General features: G+C 45.0%; 1 protein-coding gene across 2 annotated transcripts; it reads left to right on the top strand.

The window, feature by feature from the left end:
• Positions 1–3,229: 3,229 nt before the first annotated feature.
• Positions 3,230–16,633, top strand: LOC118649199 (zinc finger protein 883-like). 2 transcript variants are annotated; one of them, XM_036296064.1, is made up of 5 exons: positions 3,230–3,485; positions 5,135–5,261; positions 13,704–13,777; positions 14,886–15,742; positions 15,995–16,633. In XM_036296064.1, the coding sequence occupies exons 1-5, from the start codon at positions 3,408–3,410 to the stop codon at positions 16,482–16,484; spliced, it is 1,626 nt and encodes a 541-aa protein (XP_036151957.1). In that variant the 5' UTR covers positions 3,230–3,407; the 3' UTR covers positions 16,485–16,633. The 2 variants fall into 2 exon arrangements, with proteins under 2 accessions (XP_036151957.1, XP_036151956.1); XM_036296063.1 differs by having other exon boundaries at positions 14,886–16,633.
• The last annotated feature ends 2,668 nt before the right edge of the window (positions 16,634–19,301 follow it).

Below are 19,301 nucleotides of genomic sequence, written 5' to 3' on the forward strand. Positions count from 1 at the left end.
GGTTAAGGTGGCGGTTCCCGCTGAGGAGGGTGTTTGTCTTTAAAGCTGACGCTCCCCGTCCCCCTCCCCGCAGGGAAGGCTGAGGGCGCTGCCGGCGCTGAAGTCCTTGTTGGGGTCCCCGCCCCGGAGCCTCTCTCAGCGGTGAGTCCGCGCCCCGGGAGGCTGCGCGGTGCGGGCGCCACGTTCCTTTGGGAGGAAACGGAGGCCCCGGCCCGGGGTCTCTCCGCCTGTGGCTGTGGCCACCGCCTGCCGCGCGGTTTTCCCGCTGAAAACCGTTCCCGGGGCCGCCGGTGCTCCCCGCGGGGCTGAGAGTCTGGGTCTGGGGGTTCCCGCCCTTTGCGCCCCTCCCCCCGCCCGGCGCTTTCCGCCCAAAGAGCTCGGAAGGCTCCCGGCCTGGGAGTCTGCACCCCCCTCCTGGGCCCACCCCCATTTAATAAGGGGTCTGCCTGCCCGGGGAGCACAGTGTCCATGGGGGGGCTCAGGGGGAAGGACGCGGTGTCCCCTGAAGAGGCGACCTGCCCGCAGGGAGGGGCTTTGTGGGCGCGGTGACTGCGGGGGGCGGGGGCCCAGGCTGGGGGGCTCGGGAGACGGAGTGAGAGAGACACGAGGGGTCCACAGAGAGGGGCCCATAGGGGTGTGGGGGGAACTGGACGGCGAAGGTAGGAGTGGGGGCTACTGGGGAAAGGAGCCTGAGGAGGAAGGAAGTGGAGACACAGGGAGGAGGGGGAACCCAGAGAGAGGAAGGGGGGCTGAGAGGGTCCTGGGAAGCAGAAGTGGGGGCCGCACAGGAGGAGGCACTTGAGACAGAGACACTGGTTCCGAGGGGAAGAGTTGGGGAGCGAGTGCAGGGACAGAAAGGGGGCTCAGGGATGAGGGAGCAGAGGGAGCAGCCCTGAGTCAGCAGCTGTGGGAGCGGGACAGACGGGAACAGCCAGCAGAGGGGCCGCGGGCGTGGGGAGGGGAAGACGCAGACGTTTGTGGAGATGGAGCCTCAGAGACCAGGAGAAAGAGCCCCTGAAGGGAAGTAGGTTTCATGGTCCAGGTGTAGGACAGAGAGAAAAGGGGAGAAAGAGCAGGGGAGAGTGGGACACAGGAAAGGACCACAGTGGAGAGAAAGGGAACAGGAGACAGAGACAGATCCACAGACAGAAATACATGTAGTGGGAGGAGGGGAACCCTGATCTGGGTGAGGGGTGAGCTAATGGGATTTGGATGATTTAGTTTTGAAATATATCAACTTGTGGAGTACGTGTCTATATACAGTGGGGCCCTGACTTACCAGTGTCCTGACTAACGAGTTTTTCAAGATACAAGCCCACTCTCGGCCGATTTTTTGCTTTGAGTGGCGAACTAAAATTCAGGTTATGAGCCAGCTTCAGATACCCCACCACTGGTTGGCACATTGAACGCCACAACATCAGCCCAGCATCATGTGTCTCACGCGCTCACATTAAGATTTGACATACGAGTAATTTGAGTTACGAGCTCCGTCGCGGAACGAATTAAACTCGTAAGTCAAGGCCCCACTGTATGTATGTAAATGTGTGTGTAATATATATATACACATATATATATATATATTTCACACACACACATTTTTTTAAAATATATTTTTATTGATTTCCTAGAGGCAAGGAGACGGAAAGAGAGACTTAAAAAATAAAAATAAAATAAAAAGTCAATGACTAGTGACAATCATTGGTCAGCTGTCTCCTGCACACCCCTAACTGGGGATCTAACATGCAACCTGGCTATATGCCCTGACTAGGAATATAACTATGACCTCCTGGTCCATAGGTCCAAGCTCCACCACTGAGCCATGCTGCCTAGGTGTGTGTATATATTGAATTTAACAACTGAATTGTTTCAGTTTTACAGATTTAAATGAGAATGACAAATCTCCAGTTTATAAAGCTTGGGAGTCCTATACAGTAAAGTGGTGCTATGCAAATTGACTGTTATGCCCTCACAAGATGGTTGCCCCCATGTCATCACAAGATGGCTGGCAGGGGAGGGCAAGTGGGGTTTATCGGTCCTGCAGGGGAGGGAAGTTAGGGGAGACTGGGCTGATAGGGGAGGAAAGTTGGGGGTGATCTGGTTGGCAGGGGAGCAGTGAGGCATCGATCAGGCTGGCAGAGGAGTGGTTAGTGGGTGATCAGGCTGGCAGGCAGAAGTGGTTAGGGGAAATCAGAAAGGCAGGTAGGCAAGCTGTTGGGAGGGAGCAGTCCCAATTGTGAGAGGGATGTCCGACTGCCGATTTAGGCCAAATCCAAGGGATCAGGCCTAAACTGGCCATCGGATATCCCCTGAGGGGTCTCAGATTGAGAGGGTACAAGCTGGGCTGAGGGATACCCCCACTCCAATGCGCTGAGCCTCTAGTTTTATAATCATTAGCTTCCAATTGCAGTCCTTATTCACTCAAAGGGCAGAGACTTGCCCTTTGGTTATGGGTCCCTTGTCATTTCCTGGGATTGCAAAGACTAGGTGACCTTGCATGTGTCACCATCTGATGCTTTTTCTAGGAATATTAGAAGCCTTTGCTTTGTTGCTGTGGTGTTTTCTGTGTGTGTGTGTTTCTTCAATGGATTTACTGTTTCTATGTCTGGCACTTAATTTATTATTTAAAAACATCCTGAGATGAATCCTCTGGGTCTTCTCAGATCCCCTGAGGAATTTTAAGAAATGCCCTCAGGGTACTCTCCCCTGTAGAGTTGGTTAGCAGCTCTAGGTGGGGAATCATTGGTTACTGAGGTGCACCAGGTGATGGAAGGTGAGGGCAGGGATTAGCAGGTTTGCAGGATTCCTTCCTAAGAGTGAGGAGCAGAGTTTGTTCAGGGGAGGGAAGGGGGTGCTCTGTTTGGTTTGGGGGGTAAGGACAACAGCTCATGTTTTCATTTCTGTAGGAGTTTGTGGATGTCTTTGGGTGGAGAGACACATGATGGTGGAAAAACCCACCTCACAGTATAGTCTCCATACAGGAGCTCATTGTTACAGACTGTCCTGTGACAATGGCTGGAGGGGGTGGTCTTTTCTGCATTTTAAGGTCCTTCTGACTGTGAATGAGATGAGCTGATTAAGAGGCTGTGCTTCCTTCTTTGAAGGCCCATTCTGTAACTCCTCAACATAGTGTCACCTGAGAAAACAACCCAGACCCCGATCAGGACCAGGACGAAATGGCTGCTTCTCAGGTAAAAGATGTGTCCTATGCCTGAAGTTACGTTTGCTTTTCTCTAACAGCTGGTGATTAATTTCTCTACTGCTGATGTTCTTGCCTTTGCAGGTTGTTTTTCTTTCCTTATTTCATTACTTTATTCATCACTAGAGGCCTGGTGCACGAAATTCATGCAAGGGTTAGAGGGTCCCTCAGCCCGTCCTGCCCCCTCACACATTCCGGGACCCCTCGGGCAATGTCCAAAAACCAGCAGTTGGACATCCGTCTTGTAATCCAGGACGCTGCATGCTTGGTGACCATACTTTTCATACAGGTGAAAGGCATCTTGCTGTTATATCGGCAGCTACATTTTTTTGCCCTGAGTAAAAAGTATATAACATGATCTTTCTGAGGCAGTAGTACCATTTTCTTCATCATTATGAGTAGAAAAACTGAAGCAGAGAAGTAATTGGCTTTGTCCGACAGTTATAAGTTATGAGAATCAGGGTTGAGCACAAAATCTGTAAACTAGAGTCCAGGCATGTCATCGCTGCATCATCCAGTTTTTTCAGTGTTAGAATATCCTTTCCCAGCTTTAATTTTTAAATCTAAGAGACTGTTCCCTCAATATAGGGTAGGATCCCTAAGCCTGGCCGGCAATGATGGCTGATCTGTGTGGTGACCGATGAGGCAATTGGACACTCTTGATACACCCCTTTGTGGGCTTTGTACACAGTCTTGTTGTGCTTAAGCCTTGATTGTTGTAGGTATCACTGGGAGGAATTGACCTCCAGGCCAATTGGCTGTGAGAATCAGCTGTGTCTGCAGTGGGAGAACTTCTGTGCTGGAGACACCCCTCTGGGGCAAGACTTGCTTCAATGGGGCTTTGGTGCTCACTGAGTCTGCCCCCTGAGTGTGTCCTTTATGGTTCCACGGAGCTGCAAACTGGATGGTCCCACTCTGACCTCTGGGTACATTGGCTCCTGGAACTCTAGGGAGGTGCTAATGTAGCCTTTGCCTGAGGCTATCCAGCAAAAACCTCCCTGCAGGGCTTGGGCAGGGCGTGTACCACTGGATCAACAGGGCGTGGCTAGCAGTTATGGCTGCTCTCAGTCTTGCCCTCAGAGGCTCTGCTTCTCAGTGTCCGGGTACTCACTGTAAACCCCTCGGAGAGAAAGCTGCCCTCGAGTTCCGACCGATGCCAGACAGTCCTGCTTCTCCTGTATAAGTCTGGGTCCCTAGAGACCCGCCCAGAACTGGAGCTCAGAACCTGAGACTCCCTCTCGATTGAAAACAACAATCTCGCCTTTAGCCGCCAGCCCGCTCCCCATGCACCTCCGCACCTCAGTATTTTACTTCCGTCCTGAGCCTCCTCTGAGTCTCGGTATGCTTTTCTCTTTCCTTCTAGTTGTAGAATTTTTCCATTAAACCATCTTGATTTCATAGTTGTAAAATGTGTGTCTCTGAGCCTAAACTGTTAACCTTATTGCAGCTATTTTTTCCTTTTTTCCCCCCCGAAATACATTTTTATTAATTTCAGAGAGGGAGAGCTAGAGAGAGAGAGAAACTTCAATGATAAAAGGGAATCATTGATTGGCTGCCTCCTACACACCACACACTGGGGATTAAGTCCGCATCCTGGTCATGTGTCCAGATCAGGAATCAAACCAGAGAGCTTTTGGTGCATGCGTTAGCAACGCAAAACTGAGCCACATCAGCTGGATCAGGCAGAATAAGCTTGTTCTAAGATTACTCATAGTAAATTTCCTGAAACATTAATCTGTACCGTGGATTGGTGGGCATGTGTCATCCTCATGTGTCAGTGTTAGAAAACACATCAGAGAATGTTACTGGTCAAAGTGATCTATTAAATAACCCAGGATACTCCCGTAGGTCCAAACCTCTTCTCCTGACACTGTTTTCATGTTGGGTGACATTATGAACTCTTCTGGTGACCTCTTGGTAAATGTGTATTTCTTTCAGGAACCATTGACCTTTAGGGATGTGGCCATAGATTTCTCTCAGGAGGAGTGGGAATGCCTGGACCCAGCTCAGCGGAAATTGTACATGGATGTGATGTCAGAGAACTACAGCAACTTGGCCTTCCTCGGTAACGCTGACTCTTTCCCAAGTTCCTACTCCACCTGCAGTGTTTGCTTTCCTTTATTCTTTTAACATCTCTAGGAGCTGTTGCTTTCTGTGTTACATTCTAGCTCTCAAGGAACAAATTGGGCCCTAGGTGGTTTGGTTCAGTGGATAGAATGCCTGCCTGCAGATTGAGAGGTCCCAGGTTCCATTCTGTTCAAGGGCAAATATGAGGATGCGGGCTTGCTCCCCAGTAGGGGGCGTGCAGGAGGCATCTGATCAATGATTCTCTCTCATCATTTTTTTTTTAATATATTTTTTATTGATTAAGATATTACATATGTGTCCTTGTCCCCACATTACCCTCTACCCCCCACCGCCCCCCCCCGCTCATGCCTTCCCCCCCCCGTTGTCCATGTCCATTGATTAGGCCTATATGCTTGCATATAAGTCCTTTGGTTGATCTTTCCCCTTTACCCCCACCCTCCCCTACCTTCCCTCCAAGGCCGGACAGTCCAATCAATGCCTCTCTGTCTCTGGATCAGTCCTTTTTCATCAGTTTATGTTGTTCATTATATTCCACAAATGAGTGAGATCCTGTGGTATTTATCCGCTCTCCAGTTCCATCCATGCTGTGGCAAATGGTAAGAGTTCCTTTTTCTTCTTCCTCTTCTTAAAGAATACCTTTCAGCATTTCATATAATGCTGGTTTGGTGGTGATGAACTCCTTCAGCTTTTTCTTATCCGTGAAGCTCTTTATCTGACCTTCTATTCTGAATGATAGCTTTGCTGGATCAAGTAATCTTGGTTGCAGGTTCTTGCTATTCATCACTTTGAATATTTCTTGCCACTCTCTTCTGGCCTGCATGGTTTCTGTTGAGAAATCAGCTGACAGTCGTATGGGTACTCCCTTGTAGGTAACTGACTGTCTTTCTCTTGCTGCTTTTAAGATTCTCTCTTTGTCGTTTGCCCTTGGCATTTTAATTATGATGTGTCTTGGTGTGGTCCTCTTTGGATTCCTTTTGTTTGGGGTTCTCTGCACTTCCTGGACTTGTAAGTCCATTTCTTTCACCAGGTAGGGGAAGTTTTCTGTCATTATTTCTTCAAAAAGGTTTTCAATATCTTGCCCTCTCTCTCCTTCTGGTACCCCTATAATTCTGATGTTGGTACACTTGAAGTTGTCCCAGAGGTTCCTTACACTATCTTCATTTTTTTGGAATCTCTTTTCTTTTTTCTTTTCCGGTTGGGTGTTTTTTCCTTCTTCGTATTTCAAATCTTTGACTTGATTCTTGCGATCCTCTGGTCTGCTGTTGGGAGTCTGTATAATATTCTTTATTTCAGTCAGTGTATGCTTAATTTCTAGTTGGTCCTTTTTCATGTCCTCCATGGTCTCACTATACTTATTGAGGGATTCATTAAATTTATCGGCGGTTTCCATAAAATTCTTGAAAAACCTTATAAACGTGGCCTTGAACTCTATATCCAGTCGTTTGCTTTCCTCCATTTCTGCCATTTGTGACCTGTTTCTTTGTCTCCGCATTTTGGCTGCTTCCCTGTGTTGATAGAGTGGCCCTGCGCACTAGGTGTCTTGTAGGGCCCAGTGGCTCAGCCTCCCCAGTTACCTGGGGTGGACACTCTTGGTGCACTCTTGGTGCCTTGGTTGTTGTAGGATCACTGGGAGGAATTGACCTCCAGGCCAATTGGCTGTGAGAATCAGCTGTGTCTAAAGTGGGAGAACTTCTGTGCTGAAGACACCCTTCTGGGGCAAGACTTGCTTCATTGGGGCTTTGGTGCTCACTGAGTCTGCTCCCTGAGTGTGTCCCTTATGGATCTGAGGAGTTGCAATCTGGATGGTCCCCCTCTGACCACTGGGTACAGTGGCTCCTGGATCTAAGGAGGTGCTAATTCAGCCTCTGCCTGAGGCCACACAGCAGGAGCCACGAAGAGGCTCAGCTGTGAAGCAATGCAAGCCGCTGCGGGGCCTTGGGCCTTCTCTTGGAAGTTCGGGTCTGCCTGTCTCGCCTGCAGTTAGGTACATTCACATGCAAAAGCCTCTGCCGCAGCCTGGGTGGGGCGGGGTCTCAGGGAATCAAAGGGCGGATCAAGGAGCTATGGCTGATTCTCCACCCGGAGTTGGGGGTCTCAGTGACCCGCTAATTGCTGCAAGCACCTCTGAGGGATAGCCGCCTTCAAGTTCGCCGGCTGCCGGACAGACCAGCTTCTCCCCGTATGAGTCCTGGGTCCCCAGAGACTTCCCGGAACCGGAGTTCAGAGCAGTCGGGAGCTTGTGATTGAAAAATACAGCTGCGTCCTCAGGTGCCACCCCCGTTCCGCGCACGCGAGCCGCCGTACCTCTGCACTTCACCTCCGCAGCTCCTCTGGCTCTCAGCGTGCTTTTCTTTCCTTCTAGTTGTAGAATTTACACTCAGCCAGCCTTCCTGTTGTTCTAGATGATGTCTACTCTGTCCTTTGCGGTAATTTTCAATTGTTGTGGGAGGCGGCAGTTTCCCAGTGTTTACCTATGCCGCCATCTTAGTTTCTCCCGATTCTCTCTCATCATTGATGTTTCTATCTGTCCCTCTCCCTTCTTCTCTGAAAGTAACAAAAATATATATTTTTTTAATAGGGGAACAAATCGGGGGGTCCTTGCGATAGAAAAGAAACGCTTTGTGATGTATGTGAATTAGGAACTTAGTGTTTGTACACTTTCCATGTTATATACACTAATTAAGTTACTAACAGAAAATAGGATTCCTCTGGTTTAGGGTTCTCTGCGCTTCCTGGACTTGTAAGTCTATTTCTTTCATCAGGTAGGAGAAGTTTTCTGTCATTATTTCTTCAAATAGGTTTTCAGTATCTTGCTCTCTTCTTCTGGCACCGCCATAATTCGGCTGTTAGAACACTTGAAGTTGTCCCAGAGGCTCCTTACACTATCTTCATAATTTTGGATTCTTTTTTCTTGTTGCTTTTCCGTTTGGGTGTTTTTTGCTTCTTCATATTTCAAATCTTTGATTTGATTCTTGGGATCCTCTAGTGTGCTGTTGAACCTCTTTATTTCAGTCAGTGTATGCTTAATTTCTGATTGGTCCTTTTTCATATCCCCGAGGGTCTCACTAAATTTCTCAGGGGTTTCTACAAGATTCTTGAGTAGCCTTAGAACCGTGGTTTTGAACTCTATATCCAGTAGTTTGCTTTCTTCCATTTCTTTCATTTGTGGCTTGTTTCTTTGTTTCCGCATTTTGGCTGCTTCCCTGTGTTTGCTTCTATGTACTGGGTAGCTGCTAAGTCTCCTTGAGTTGATAGAGTGGCCTTGTGTGGTAAGTGTCATATAGGGCCCAGTGGCTCAGCCTCCCCAGTCACCTGAGGTGGACGCTCTTGGTGCACCCCTTTGTGGGCTGTTTGCACAGTCCTGTTGTAGTTAACCCTTGATTGCTGTTGGTATCACTGGGAGGAGTTGACCTTTAGCCCAACTGGCTGTGATGACCTGCTGTGTCTACACTGGAAGATCTGTTGTGCAGGAAATACCCTTATGGGGCAGGACTTGTTTCAGTGTGGCTTTGATGCTCACTGAGTCTGCCCTTTGAATATTTCTCTTATGGATGTGAACAGTTGTAATCCGGTATGGTCTCATTCTGACCACTGGGTACACTGGCTCTTCGATGTCCAAGGAGCTGTAAGTTCAGCCACTGTCTGGGGCCGCCCAGCAGGAGCTACAGAGGCATCTGCAGATTCCTCCTCTTTGTATGAGGTTTGGAAATTCCCATACGAGGCCCAGCTGTGAAGCAAGGCAGGCTGCTGCTGCTGGGCCTTGGGCCTTCTTTCGGAAGCTCTGGGGCTCTCTGACCTAGCTGTGGTTTCTTTTGGTATGCCAATCTTATTTTTTTGTAGTCTCATTTCTTTATTTTTAAACTTCTTTGTTATGCCTAGGAAGATATATGCAAACCACTATTTTTAAGAGTGATGGTTAAGTTCATTGACAATGTTTTCTTTCACTGTTTTCATGGTTTCAGGTCTTATATTTTAGTTGTTAATCCCTGCTGAGTACATTTTGGTTCATGGCCTATGAACGGGACCTAGTTTTATTATTTTTGCATGTATCTGTTCCATTTTTGTTTCCGTACTTGGTGAAGAATGTGTCTTTACCTATTGTGTGTTCTTGCCTGTTTTCTTGTGGACTAGTAGCCCAGTGCACAAAAGTTTGTGCACTTGGGGGTGAGGGTGAGGAGTGGGGCCAGACCCCTCAGTCCGACCTGTACCCTCTGTCATGTTCTGGGACACCGGCCACTCCTGGCCTAGGCACAGGCCTACAGGCTTGGTGCGTCCTGGCTCCCAAAGCTTCATTTTATCAAGAGAACAAAGTCGGCGTTAGTTACTACCCTCTCAGAACCTAGTACACTGCATCTGTGTATACAACTGTCTCGTTCATGTGCCTGCTTCGCCCTACTGAATTACTAACATCCTGAGGACATAGCTCCGTCTTACCCTGCTTCAACTTCAGTGCCTGCCCTGGTGCCAGGGACCTAAGAGGATTTGCTGAGTGAGTGAATGAATGAGTGAATGACTGAGCGAGTAAGTGAATAAGCAAACAGCTACCAGGCGGGAACTTCTGCCGCGTTGCCATGACAACGCAGCAGAAGTTCCGGCCCCACTCCCGGCTGCCTGAAGCCCACCCCAGGAAAGTTCCTGCCCTGCTCCCAGGGGCCCTGAACCCCTCTTCTGGCTGCATACTCAATTTCTAACATCTTGAGGACATAGCTCCGTCTTATCCTACTTCAACTTCAGTGTCTGCCCTGGTGCCAGGGACCTGAGAGGGTTTGCTGAGTGAGTGAGAGAGTGAGTGAGAGAGTGAGTGAATGAGTGAATGAATGAGGGAGTAAGTGAATGAGCAAGCAGCTAAGGGGCGGCAACGTGTTGCCATGGCAACACGGCAGAAGTTCCGGCCTCATTCCTGGCTCCCTGAAGCCCACCCTGGGAAAATTACCCCTGTCCTCAGCATCCTGGGGCCCCTCTCCTGGCTGCATACTTAATTACTAACATCTTGAGGACATAGCTCTGTCTTATCCTGCTTCAACTTCAGTGCCTGGCCTGGTGCCAGGGACCTGAGAGGGTTTGCTGCGTGAGTGAATAATGAGTGAGTGAATGAGTGAATGAATGAGCAAGTAAGTGAATGAGCAAGGAGCTACCGGCCTGGATAGTTCGCACTCTGCTATGGGCTGCCTGATGCAAACCCCGGGAAATTTCTGCCCTGCTCCCAGCAGCCCCACTCCCCTCTCCTGGTTGCATAGTTAGCGCAGGGCAAAGGCGGCTGGGGTGTTTGTTTTGGCTGATCGGTGCATTAGCACCTGTCAGCCGGGGACCCCCACCCGCCCCCGGTCCTTTGTGGGCGTGGCCGGTGGCAGATGGGTGCATTAGCATCCGCCAGCCTCGGATTCCCCTTGGATGGACGTTTGTGGGTGTGGCTGGTGGCGGAGCAGTACATTAGCATGGGGCACCAGGGATGCCCAAGGGAGGGTCGTTTGTGTGCGTGGCTGGTAGCCGATCGCTGCGGTCTCGCTGCCATCCCTGGGTCTGTTTTCTTTTCTTTTTTTTAATATATTTTATTGATTTTTTACAGAGAGGAAGGGAGAGAGATAGAGAGTTAGAAACATCGATGAGAGAGAACCATCGATCAGCTGCCTCCTGCGCATCTCCCACTGGGGATATGCCCGCAACCCAGGTACATGCCCTTGACCGGAATCGAACCTGGGACCTCTCAGTCCGCAGGCCAACGCTCTATCCATTGAGCCAAACCGGTTTCGGCCCTGGGTCTGTTTTCATACCGGCCGCCTGCAGACCGGGTCGCAAATAGCAGGCCCGGATTATAGCGGGGCAGGTGGGATGGCGCTGTCGTGCCCTGCCTGCAGTATGCAAATTAGCCGCCATCATTGTTGGTGGTTAACCTCCATCTTAGTTGGCAGTTAATTTGCATATAGCCCTGATTAGCCAATCGGAAGGGTAGCGAACTTACGGTTAATTACCATGTTTGTCTATTATTAGATAGGATTAGTTAACTTTATAGCTTTGGACATTTTAAAAAATTGTGTTACTTTTTTCATGTTGATTTTTATGTATTCTGAATATTAACTACTTATCAGGTAATATGCTTTGTAGGATTTTTTTTCCCAATTCACAGCTTGTATTTTTAATGCACTGACAATTTGCTTTAATGTGAAGTTATTTTTATATGGTTTGTAATGCCTTTTGACTACTTTTTTTTTGTTTACCTTTCCATTCAGTGATACAATATAATATCAAATGTCATAAAAACTTTTCCATATGCCTTAGCCAGATTGAGTTAGTGGATAGAGTGTCGTGTCGGCCTGTGGACAGAAGGGTCCCGGATTCAATTCCAATCAAGGACACATGACCAGGATGCAGGCTTGATCCCCAGTAGGGGCAATGCAGGAGGCAACCAATGAATGACTCTCTCTTAATGATTCTATCTCTCTCTCCCTCTCCCTCCCTCTCTGAAATAAATAAAAATGTATTATCTAAAACAAATACTTTTCTATAACTTTTCTTTTAATAGTTTGAGTTATTACTAGCTTTTTGTTTCAAACTTCCCTTATTCTTTTACATATAGACATCTAAGTATCTCAACACTATTTGTACATGTGAGTATGTCTGTTACTTCTTTTGTGATATAAGCACTGTTGTAGATTATTTCACCTCATGCGTGAGAAGCTTTAAATAGGCTTTTTATTCTACAGTACTTCTTTTTTGTAGGTGTGGTTAAACCTCACATGAGAACATGTATCTGTTTTTTTCATTGCTTTTCAGAGAGAGTGGAAGGGTGGGAGCAAGGACCGGGAGAGAGAAGGAAACATCCATGTGAGAGAGACACATTGACTGGCCCCCTTCTGTTCCCACTTCAACCCAGGTGGGGTGGGAATTTGGAACCGAGGTATATGCCCTTGAACGGGCATTCAACCCACCACCCTGAAGTGCACAGGATGATGCTCTAACCCTGAGCCACACTTATGAGGGCCTACCGTGCTCCTCTATTTACCTGTGTCTCAATGTGTATATTATACTTTCTTTTTTTTAATTCTTTTCTTTTTTTAAATATATTTTTTATTCACTTTTTACAGAGAGGAAGGGAGAGAGATAGAGTGTTAGAAACATTGATGAGAGAGAAACATCGATCAGCTGCCTCCTGCAGACCTCCCACTGGGAAGGTGCCCACAACCAAGATACATGCCCTTCACTGGAATCGAACTTGAGACCTTTCAGTCCACAGGCTGACGCTCTATCCACTGAGCCAAACCGGTTAGGGCAATTTTTATATTTTCATCTCTTCTTGTGTAGAATTTTTAAATTATCTCCAGGAGTATATTTCTTAAGGATTATTTATAGGGCAGATGTAATAATGAGAGGGTCTAATAATGAGATAGTTTTGGAGCTGGAAAAGTTTTCTCCTCTCCATTGTTGATCTGTTTTGTCAGTATTCTTGTTCAGGATGGCTTTTGTTCACTTAATTCTTCAGTGTTCTATTTCGTGCCCTTTTTAGCCTCCAATCGTATTCTCCTTAGAAACCCCCTAATGATCATAGAGGAAATGTTTTTTTCCTTGAAAAGTTATGTTTTTATATGCTTTTTGGATTGTATTCTGAGATTTATGATATTTTCATTGTGTTTTTTTTTTATCTGTCCTCAGGTTTATATTGATTCTACTTAGAGTTCATTGAACTGCTTGCATTTGTATTTCACTTTCTCCAATTGTCAGGATCTTAAATGATTAATTTTTTATATAAGCTATCTAATCCTTTTCACGATCCTGTCTTTTTGGTGTCCTCTTGGAGGTTGACTTGTTAATGTCTTAGGAGTTCCTTAAATTCTCTTCATATTTCTACATGTTTGTTGGCTTTTCTTAAATATGTACAAGTTCTTTGATTATTTTATTTTTTAAATATATCCTTATTGATTTCAGAGAGGAAGAGAGAGAGATAGAGAGAGAGAGAGAGAGAGAGAGAGAGAGAGAGAGAGAAATTTCAATGAAGAGAGAGAATCATCAATCACCTGCCTCCAGCATGATCGGGGAGCGAGCCTTCAACTCAGGCCTGTGCCCTGCCGTGGAACCAAAGTGTGACCACCTGGTTCATAGATGGAAACTCAACCAGTGAGCCACCGCTTTCAGGCAAATTCTTATATTCTAAGTTCTTTATGATCCCTCATCTTTCTCTCTCCAGCAAAGAAACTGGGCATTGTGAGTGTTTTTGTAATATTGCCATAGTGTGCCAGGAGGTTTAAGGAACTCTTTGTCCCTCTTTGATGTGAGTTTTCCTCACTGAACCTATCTTTAGCTTTGATTGAATTCTTTTCATGCTCTTGGAGTACACCAAAATGTCATTTGGTCAATACGTGCAGTTAACTTCAAAGTGCACTGACCTGGTTGTGGAAACTTAAGAATTTGTGTGCTTTTTTTACAGCTATGTCATCTAAAGATAACCAGGTCCTTATGCCAAAGCCCGGACTACAAGATTTATTCCCTGAAATAATACTGGTGAGATGTAAAAGATGTCGCTTTGATAATGTATACTTAAGGAGAGCCTTGGAATTTGAGGAAGAGTGTGATGAGAAGGGAGAATATTAATATAAACGGAACTAATCTGGAACATTTAGTCTAATAACATTCTTGTTATCTAAAGAGGTATTATGCATTTGGGATATCTTACACTTTAAAGTCAGTTATGCCCTGACCAGTTTGGCTCAGTGGATAGAGCGTTGACCTGGGGACTAAAAGGTCTTAGGTTCAATTTTGGTCAAGGGCATGTACCTTGTTTGCGGGCACATCCCAGTGGGAGGTGTGCAGGATGCAGCTGATTGATGTTTCTCTCTCATCGATATTTCTATCTCTCCTTCTCCCTTCCTCTCTGTAAAAAATCAATAAAATATATATAAAAAAATAATAAATAATAAAATTAAGTCAGTTATATTGGCAGATCAGTGTGTTTCTGTACGTGAAGATTGAAAACAACTTTTTCTTGTTATGCATTCTTGGAAAGGAAATCTGGAAAGGCTAGGAATTCACATATTCTTTAGTGTAAATATTTGTTTGAATTATTTAAAATGTAGTGTAGAAGTAAACATTCATGGAATAATTCCTAAAATGTATAGCTTTATAACTTACCTATTAAAATGTGCTCAACTGGGCAATCTTTTTTACGATTTTTTTTAAATTAAAAAATATATTTTTGTTGAATTCAGAGAGTAAGAGAGAAAGAGGGAGGGGAAAACAGCAATGATGAGAGAGAATCATTCATTGGCTGGCTCCTGCATGCGTCTCACTGTAGACTGATCCTGGAACTGGGCATTTGCTCTCAACGGGAACAGAACCATGATGTACTAGTCCATACATCGAAGCTCAACCACTGAGCCATGCTGGCTGGGCAGTTTGGCAGTCTTTTAAACAAGAATTCATTGTTCTTCCTTTGACAATTAATGTTTTGTATTTATTTTTTATCTATAATTTCAATAAATTAGGAAAGCGTTTTTTTATACAGCCATCTTGGTTTAATGAGTATTACAAAATGGTACTTATGCAATGAGTGTACATGTTTAGAGAAATTATAACTCTCACTAAAGATCTTTCTATCTCCGATTATTACCAGAGTACACATAAAGGAGATTGCACTTGCCAATGGATTGAACATTGGGAAAATTTTAAGCAGGAGTCTTATCTTAATCATCGGACAAGTGAGCTCGCAGAGGACCATTATAAAGGTGGAAAAGTCTTTGAGCAAATGTCCAGTCACAAGATACATCAGTTTATTCCTATTGTGGAGAAGACACACAAAGGAAGTAAATGTGTCCAGTCTTTTCAGCAGTCTTCAAATTACAGTGAACAAGAGAATGTTCATACTGGGGAGGAGGCTTACAAATGGAATCCTTGTGGCAGAATCTCCAGTCAAGTATTCAATCTAAATAAAATGAAAAAAATCCATAGTGGAGAAAAACCTTATAAATGTAAAGATTCTGGTAAAACATGTAATTGGCTGTCAGGTTGCACTGCAAATCAGAGAATTTATACTGGAGAGAAGACTTCCAAATGTACAGAATGTGGCAAAGCCTTCGGTAGATCCTCATACCTTATTACGCATCAGAGAGTTCATACTGGAGAGAAGCCTTATAAATGTTCAGAATGTGGCAAAGCATTCAGTGAGTCCACAAAGTTTAATCAACATCAGAAAGTTGATACTAGAGAGAAGCCTTACAAATGTGGAGAATGTGGCAAAGCCTTTGGCAGCTCTTCACTTCTTACTAAACATCAGAGAGTTCATACTGGAGAGAAGCCTTATAAATGTACAGAATGTGGCAAAGCCTTCAGCCAATCCTCAACCCTTATTGGTCATCAGAGAGTTCACACTGGAGAGAAGCCTTATAAATGTAAAGAATGTGGCAACACTTTTGGTAGATCCTCACACCTTATTATGCATCAGAGAGTTCATACTGGAGAGAAGCCTTATAAATGTGCAGAATGTGGCAAAGCATTCAGGGACTCCTCACAGCTTTATCGACATCAGAGAGTTCATACTGGAGAGAAGCCTTATAAATGTACAGAATGTGGCAAAGCATTCAGAGATTCCTCACACCTTAATCGACATCAGAGAATACATACTGGAGAGAAGCCTTATAAATGTACAAAATGTGGCAAAGCATTCAGGGTCTTCTCACAGCTTGATCAACATCAGAACGTTCATACTGGAGAGAAGCCTTATAAATGTGGAGAATGTGGCAAAGCCTTTGGCAGCTCTTCACTTCTTACTAAACATCGGAGAGTTCATACTGGAGAGAAGCCTTATAAATGTACAGAGTGTGGCAAAGCCTTTAGCCATTCCTCAGACCTTACTGGTCATCAGAGAGTTCACATTGGAGAGAAACCTTATAAATGTAGAGAATGTGACAAAGCCTTTGGTAGATCCTCACAACTTATTATGCATCAGAGAGTTCATACTGGAGAGAAGCCTTATAAATGTACAGAATGTGGCAAAGCATTCAGGGACTCCTCACAGCTTTATCGACATCAGAGAGTTCATACTGGAGAGAAGCCTTATAAATGTACAAAATGTGGCAAAGCATTCAGGGTCTCCTCACAGCTTAATCGACATCAAAAAGTTCATACTGGTGAGAAGCCTTATAAATGTACAAAATGTGGCAAAGCCTTTAGGCATTCTTCATCCCTCACTTATCATCAGAGAGTTCATACTTGAGAGAAGTCTTCCAGATGTGAGGAGTGTTGGAAGTGTTTACCAGGGAGAAGTTAGTGAATATCACAAAATTCGTACTGGGATGACGCCAAATAAATGTGCAAAATATAAAAACGCCTTTCCGGGCTATTTAGATATTACTGTACATGAGAGTCTTCCTACTAAAGAGAGTCCTTACAAACTTAGGAAATGGGCTGGAGCATTTACCCTCAAATCAAAGTTTACAGAGCATCATTGATTTTATAGTGGAGGAAAGCCTATACTGTAGAAAATGTGAGAGAGCCTTTAAGTTGTAGTCAAACTTAGGCAACATTTTAAGAATCATTCTAAAGAAAAACAAGTAATCAGAGTATTTGGCCAAAGGTTTAACCATAGGTTTAATCTTCATAGAGAATGATAAAATTAAGCCTTATAAATTTTGAGGCATATGTCAAAGTGTATGTATGTCATAGAGCATCTGATAATTATTACTGGATAGAAGCCCAGCAGATATAAAGAATTTCTGAAAGCTTATTCAGTATGCAAAACTTAGTTGAAATCAGAATTCATACTGGAGAGAAACAATACAAATGTAAATACAGTCCTGAAGTCTTTAATCAGACCATTATAAACTTAGTAACAAAAATAGATACAGAGGCAGAGCTGTCTTGAACAGACTGTCAAACTGCAGCGGGAAGGCTGGGGAGGGAGGGGGGGAAGGGGGAGGTAAGAGATCAACCCAAGGACTTGTATGCATGCATATAAGCATAACCAATGGAACTAAGACACTGGGGGGTTGGGGAGGCCAGGGGATTGTCAAGGGCGGGGAAAAAAGGAGGCATATGTAATACCCTTTGTTATACTTTAAGCAATAAAACAAACAAAAGAAACAACGATGCGAGAGAAACATCGATCAGCTGCCTCCTGCACACCCCCTTCTGGGGATGTACCCACAACCAAGGTCCGTGCCCTTGCCTGGATTCTAACCCGGGACCCTTCAGTCCGTAGGCTTATGCTCTATCCACTGAGCCAAAGCGACCAGGGCAAATATCATAGTATCTTTAATGTTGTTTGTCTTATAAAAGAGATTTAAGGTTTTATTCCTTTTATTTTTTATTTTTTAAAAATAGAATTTTTATTTTATTTTAGAGAAGAAGGAGATGGGGAGAAAAATAGAAACATCCATGATAAGAGAGAATCATTGATTGACTGCCTCCTGCACACTCCACACTGGGGAAGGAGCCCACAGTATAGGCATGTGCCCTGACCAGGAATCAACCTGTGACCTCCTGGTTCACAGATATACCCATAACTACTGAGCCACTTGGGTCAGACGATTCCTTTTATTTTCTAAAGTTCCACAAGAGAAATCAAAGTGATACGTGTTTCTTTAATAGAACACCATAAATTTTATATTTCTGTATATTTTTCCACAGACGAGGACATCTTTATATGTCCATATGTTAGTGTTATGTAGAATTATAAAATTCTCTCCAAAACTATATTTCTTATGGATTTGTTATAGGGCAGGTCTAATAATGAGAAGATCTAATGATGAGAACATTCTGGAGCTAAAAAAGTTGTTTCCTCACCCTGACCAGTTTTTTTCAGTGGCTAGACTGTCAGCCTGTGGACTGAGGGCCGTTTTCAGGTTGGCGGGTGACTGAAGCTCCCAACCTCTGCTTTTTTTCCTTTTTCTTTTTTATTCAGGGATTTATTTGCCTTCTATGGCTGTCACTGGAATTGAGGGTCGGCTTTAGCTCTGAGGCCGGCTCCAGCTTGAGGCCTCTGCTGTTGAAAGCAGGTCATCTGGGCTTTGTTTAGCTTCTATCATTGAAACTCTGTTGCCATCACTGGCACTCTAATCTCTGAGCCGGCTGCCGGCTGAAAGCAGGAATCTGGGGTTTCTTTAGCTTCTATAATTGCAACATCGTTGCAAATGGAGCTCAGATCTGGGTTGCCGCAGGCCAGGAACGTTGGATTCCTCCGTCACTGGAGCAAGGAAGCCTGTTTGCTTCAGCTGCCTGGCTGCCGGCCGCCATCTTGGTTGACAGTCAATTTGCATATCTTGCTGATTAGCCAATGGGAAGTGTTCGGGGGTTAGCCAATGGGAAGCATTCAGGCGTATGGTCAATTTGCATCTTTCTCTTTTATTAGTGTAGATAGGAAATTAATACTTTAATGGATAACTTAGCTAAGATGATCTCATAGGCATGCCTGTTTACCATTGTAACTTGCTGTACTCCATTGTTACTTGCTGTACTCCCAAATAAAAGCCATGCGAGCTTTGGAGGTTTTGCTACATGCCTGAGTGAGCGGTAGCCCTCTGCTTCTCTTAGCTCAATCCTACTTGCCGAACTCATCTCAGCGTCACCGTTCACCTGCAGACCACCTGCAATAGTTCAATATTTTTCTACTTTCTGACATACCCCTGGAGCATTCCTATGTATCTAAGTCTCCTGATATTTTTAACCAGGACTCATCTGGATCAGGATCTTTATGAATTTGTTCTGTTATAGGACATACTATGGGATCCAGATCATTCGTAAAATTCAATCCCATCTATACAGTAGTTCCATATTCTGGTATTGTAGTGAGGAATGTTGAGTAGGTTTATTGATATAAAATACACATTGTGCGATTCACATCCCTTGTGGTTCAGGGTTCAGGATCCAGAGAAGGGCCGTGCGCAAGTGATAGAGACTAGACGATAATAATTTGGAAGTAATAGGGGCCAGTCAGAAGCCCAATGCAAGGGGAAGGACTTCCACTGGTGCCTGGCCTTGCCAACCTTTTATTCAATTCTGGATACACACATATATAATATTGTATATGTGTGAA

Source organism: Myotis myotis, unplaced genomic scaffold (assembly GCF_014108235.1).
Source record: "Myotis myotis isolate mMyoMyo1 unplaced genomic scaffold, mMyoMyo1.p scaffold_m19_p_28, whole genome shotgun sequence".
Taxonomy (NCBI): domain Eukaryota; kingdom Metazoa; phylum Chordata; class Mammalia; order Chiroptera; family Vespertilionidae; genus Myotis; species Myotis myotis.

What these genes read in the sequence shown, in the direction of transcription:
- LOC118649199 (XM_036296063.1), top strand. Translation starts at nt 3,408, where the DNA reads ATGTCCAAAAACCAGCAGTTGGACATCCGTCTTGTAATCCAGGACGCT. An exon ending in CAGCAACTTGGCCTTCCTCG is followed by an intron (nt 5,262 to 13,703) that starts GTAACGCTGACT and finishes CTTTTTTTACAG; the next exon opens with CTATGTCATCTAAAGATAAC. An exon ending in TATTCCCTGAAATAATACTG is followed by an intron (nt 13,778 to 14,885) that starts GTGAGATGTAAA and finishes GATTATTACCAG; the next exon opens with AGTACACATAAAGGAGATTG.